Here is a 5,461-nt window from a genome sequence, read left to right as displayed (position 1 = left end):
ATATTACAAGTGGATATTCTTTTAACTTCCACGAAAAGAAGTAAAATTATAGAATAGTTATTGAACTGTTTTTTGATTAAGACTTAATTTTATTTGGTCATCTTTGGCGATACCTTTTCAATTTTTGGTTCTTCATAAAGTCAAAAGTTACTAAACATAGTATTAGTAAAATTGTTTTTTAAGAACAAATCTATTACTTTTAGGTGTTGGTAGATTAGTAGCATCATATTCGAGGTAATATATGATATGTTTGCATGTAGACATGAAATACATATTCTAAGTACGTATGACTTGATAATTTATTAATTTATGACAAAGTCATGTATCAATCTATGTTATGGAGTATTTTGTATTATTTATGCTTAATGCGGAGTAACTCTTAATCTTTCAAACTTTTTAAAAATTTTAAAGTAAAAAAGATTTTTGTTGGAGAAGTAGCTTTTAAAAGTCATACAGAGTCAATAAATTGCTTTAATTATGTTACCAACTTTTGTAAGTCCAATTAATGCAACTCTAACTCGTCACTGGACCTATTCTTACCTTGCTCAAGCTGATGTTCTTCGAACCAACCTCTCATAACATTTGGTATATCTCCGATTCATTAAAAATGTTGTCCGAAAATTAATTCAAAAAAACTTACTTTAATCATTAACTAACAATTTAATAAAGTTTAACTGGTAACAATTAACGTATATAATATATACTTTTATCGAGCATATCCTTTAAATAATCAAGAATAAAGATAGAAAAATAAACTCAATTCAATCTAAATTGCATAGGTTTAAACCAAATCGTTAAAAAATCAAGTCCAATTTCTCATTAGTATAAACAATTATACACAAACCCTAATTGATTAGGCCAAAAATTGTATACAAAAATAATTAAGGTTATGAAAGAACGAACAAACTTCATGCTTCCAAGCTTCAATTCTGTACATATCTACACGCCGATGGGTAGCTAGCTTATTGCTCACAGAATGTTGTGATGCTCGAAAATCGCCCCCTCAAGCAAGCAAACACACACTTCTTCTTGTATGATGGACGATGATGAAGGCCGAAGTACATTGAATTGATCATACGTACACCATTTCTTTCATGTATGCAATTTTGATCATTCTTTTTTTTTGGTGTTAGAAAATTAATTTTATATGGGTTTGTATAGGTCAAATCTTATGAGAAATCAGACCATGAACTACAACAAGTGAGATAATGAAGGCATTATCCATGTTTGGTTGTACTTCCAAGCTTAATACGTCGTCTCCCAACATTACTCCGCTTGTTGATTGCTTTCTTTTAACCTCCGCAACCACAAGTCCGTCGCCTCTAATAATCTTGAATTCGGATTTTTGAACACACCCTTGTATTTTAAAGCAAGAAAGTGCTTGAGACTCGTCGCCTTCCATTGTAACTTGACATGAAAATCCATCTCCGTTCTTGTTAAAAACCTTGCTTATCTTGTTTACTCGAAACCAAGGCTTATCATTTTTTACTCTATCGTTTTTGTATCCACACCAATGCTCATTTAATCTCAATTTCTGCAAATAAGAATCAAATTTATTTAGTACATGTACATATTTGAAGTGCCCTAATTAAAGAAATTGAACATTATTTGTGTAATGTATATAAGTTTATAAATCAATTACCTTTCGAATCAAGGTGCTTAAGACTTTTCCCTTAAGATCCATGAGGAAAACTTGGCTGCTACACTTGGTGTCGTAATTATCGATACGATACACAATATTGCCCATGGCATCATAGATGGTGCAACCATTGCCATTGAGTACTAGAGACTTCATCCAAACAGTAAACTTTTCGGTCTCTTCTTGAGACAACGAACGTGAAGGCGAAGCAGAAGGAGAAGATAAGAGATGAGGGTGAACTTTTGCCATGTATAAAATTTTTGAAGTATAAGTGTTTGAAGTTATAATTCAGAATTTGATTTGTAACTTAGGCTTAATAGAAGAAAAAATAAGTGAGCTACTTGTTGAATATATAAGGCTAGCAATGTAGATGAGCTAAGTTTGAATGTTCTCCGTATATAACGGGGTGGTGTGGACAGCATGACAGTGCTAGGTAAACAGGTAGGACCCACGGTGCTGGGTTTTATTGTAATATATTAATGTGCTGTTTATAATATTGTATTGGTGAAATGAGGCATTATTTGTTTGTGTGTTTGACCTTGTAAAAAAAATGTGTATGTATTGTATGATATAATACATGAGAATATTATTGAAGTAATAGTATAATAATTTTTGTCATGAATCATGGGGATTTGGGTATAATACTATTCAAATTTAATAATGTTGATGGTTTAACGAGAAAGATATCATTTGAATAGGTGAAACAAAATCAATAAAAATAAACGAGTTCAAACCATTAATTGTCACATAATCCCTTTTAATTTATTACGAATTCTTGATTAAGGCGGAGTTTCATTAAAATTATTATTAAACGGGTTAAAGTCATCCTAAAAGTATTTAAAGTTACATACTCATATATCTACATAAGTTACCATTTTTCTAACATATGTTTTACCCTTAAAAAATTCTTATAATGCAATATTAGATTTATCATATTAATCTTAATATCATGTATCCATCAGAAATTACACATTAAAATACAATCAAAAACTCGTTACAGATTAAAAGTTACCCTTCAGGAGATTAAAGTTATTATAAAAATTGTTAAAGTTACCCTTAAATTGATTGTCTTACAATAAAATTAATGCAAGTTAGCCTTATATAAGACTTTTTGTTAATTTAATTAATGCTTTATTTTATTTTACGGCTTACAAATTTTGTCAATTTTTAGTTGTCACATTTATTTATCTATTTATCAAAATTAATGGCAATAAGAGGAGATACATATGAAGGGAGTATTAATTTTTATTTTACTGTCGTTCCACTAAACTCTATTCCCACCACTACATTGTCAAACACTCATATTTTTACTCCCTCTATCCCTATTCTTTTTTACCCCATTGCAAATAATTGCGTCAAAATTTAAAAACTTTGATCATAAATATCCATTAATGTAAAGAGATAATTTAGTCAAGTGGGGTCTTGTTGAATTCGTCTCATTGTATATTTTATTAATATCAAGTTTTTATATTTTTTACGGGTATAAAATTTGAGTTATATACGTTATAAGACACATCTTGGGAACCATGAATAGTCAAATTGGGCAAAAAAATAGGAACAAGGGAGTATTAAGTAATGGTATGAATAAGTCAAACCACTAAAAGCTACTCAAAAGCTAATGTCGAACATGCCCGAAAAGATCAAACTTTTAAGATGGTACTCTCTCCATTACTTTTTATTATTTATTTATATAAATAATTTATAGTCAAGTTTTACAAACTCTAACCATAAAAACAAACTATTACCTCTGTTTCATATTATTTGTAACAAAGGAATTTTTTTGTCTCACCAATTCACCAAATAACACTCTTTGTTGCAAATAATACAAAGTAAGAATTTTTATGTCTCACCAATTCACCAAACATCAAAACTATATTAAAATATAATTTTTTTTGAAAATTTCTATTCATATCTATTAAATGTAATTGTGATCAAAGATGTATATTAAACATTGTAAAATCATAACATAAGAAAAAAATATTAAAAAAATCTCAAGTCTCAACAAGAGGAACGCTGGCAGATCCAAGGAAGGGGCCTACCAAAGGGTTGGACCACCCAATGGATTAAGTAATAATGGGTTGTTAAATGTTAATTGTGCACAAGTCAAAATTAAGCTTAGTTGCCCTAGTTGGTAAATTTTGGGTACCATATATACGCTGTTGCATATGCAGTCAAATTTGTTGAGTTTCAATCCAGCGTTGCACGTTGCATTTGCAGCCCATTACTTGCGAATTTTTCTGTTGTTCTTAACTTTGACGGTTTTTTATTATGTTAATTTATACTCCGTATCATTTTCTACTTTCTATTACGGAGTATGTTAATTTATATCATTTTCTCTTTTTAGTTGTAGTTTGTCTAATATTACCTATTTTGTACTCTCTCCGTCTTAAATTATTTGACACAATCAAATTTATGTTAATGTATTAGTTTGACTTTATTTTTATATAATTAAATATTAATAAAAATTATTTAATAAAACTTTATATTAAAACCTATCTATCAACATATTTTATGATAAAATATATTTTTATTATGTTAGTAAAAAATTTTGGTCCAAGTCTTGTCAAAAAAAAAGGTCAAAGCTAATAATGAATAGTGAAAAAAGTCCAATGTCACATATATTCTAGGACGGAGGAAGTAACATTTAATATGAGCAATTTATGTCACTTAATGCTTGCCCCAAAGTTTGCTTAATTGTATTGTAAATTTGTAATATCAAAATCCGCCACTACATGCGCATCTTCATTTATTTATAATAAATTTTAAAAACTAAACTAGTTATTATTGGCGTGGGCGATATCTCGACTCATCATAAAGTTACAAGTTTAGCAAAATTAATTAAGAAGGGTGTTAATGTTGAATAATATTTATAAGTGAATGAAAAGTTTTATAACTATATACTATTAACCCTTCTTAATTAATATTTAATCCTCTAACTATATACTATAAACTCCCTTTGTCCCAACTTAATGTACTAGACATGAATAAATCAACCTTTTCTTATGTGCTGGCACAGGAGTAAATTAAACTCTCATGGTAAATCTAAATGCAATGAAACTACGGTTGGGTTTGATTTCTATCAAAACTCAAAACAAAGATACTAATAATATGATTTTAAAATGTGCATGAAAATCATTTAAAGTTAAAATATGCGTATAATTATTTATAGTATTCTGCACGATCCCTCCCCCTTGTTCAGATAATTGTATAAAAGATGCGTCTTAATTATGGAAAGTGTTACGAGTATACGACCTACCACATGATGATTATATTATACATGAATAATATAATTATAATAATGTTGCCAAAAAAATATAATTATACTCCAAATTTCCAAAGTTTTGGCTAAGATAGTGAAGTGGTGGATATGTAGAATCTGCAATTATTGCTACGGAACAATTTATGTTATTCACGTATATACAGTATGTAGCTAAAACTCTAGAAGATGTTAGGGTCCATATTTTGATATAAGCAAATTCTTTTCTAAATTGTTTTGATATACGTATTGGATATGATTTGTAAATTTGGATAACTGGGACTTTATTTTTGTCATGGGCCTCATGTTTTTTAATTTATTTTTTCTATTAATTTTTGTCGATAAAAATAATATGTAAGAGAATAAGCTTTTTATGTCCAAAATTTATTATTGCATTAATATTGTAACATTGTAACGTATGTAAACATTGATCAGGTCAAGTCTGTTCATCTTATTTTCACTTATTTCAGAGTTAATAAGTTCAGATAAGGGTTAATAAGTTCAAATAACATAAGTTCAGCAAAAACAAGTTCAGATAAGGGTTAATAAGTTCAGATAAGTTGTGA

The 5,461-nt window shown here is 28.7% G+C and overlaps 1 protein-coding gene across 1 annotated transcript; it reads right to left on the bottom strand.

Annotated features, from left to right (window-relative positions):
- Positions 1–794: 794 nt before the first annotated feature.
- LOC145569112 (protein LURP-one-related 11-like) lies at positions 795–1,990 on the bottom strand. The gene is made up of 2 exons (XM_081628480.1): positions 1,643–1,990; positions 795–1,534 (listed from the first exon to the last, which is right to left on the bottom strand). The coding sequence occupies exons 1-2, from the start codon at positions 1,886–1,888 to the stop codon at positions 1,163–1,165; spliced, it is 618 nt and encodes a 205-aa protein (XP_081484606.1). The 5' UTR covers positions 1,889–1,990; the 3' UTR covers positions 795–1,162.
- Between the last annotated feature and the right edge of the window lie 3,471 nt (positions 1,991–5,461).

Source organism: Chenopodium album, chromosome 11 (genome assembly GCF_948465745.1).
Source record: "Chenopodium album chromosome 11, dcCheAlbu1.1, whole genome shotgun sequence".
In the NCBI taxonomy this organism is placed as follows: domain Eukaryota; kingdom Viridiplantae; phylum Streptophyta; class Magnoliopsida; order Caryophyllales; family Amaranthaceae; genus Chenopodium; species Chenopodium album.
This window is presented reverse-complemented; position numbering and strand designations above follow the sequence as displayed.

Coding starts and splice junctions, on each gene's coding strand:
- LOC145569112 (XM_081628480.1), bottom strand. CDS start 1,888: ATGGCAAAAGTTCACCCTCATCTCTTATCTTCTCCTTCTGCTTCGCCT. Junction 1,535..1,642: donor TAAGCACCTTGATTCGAAAG/GTAATTGATTTA, acceptor TCTTATTTGCAG/AAATTGAGATTAAATGAGCA.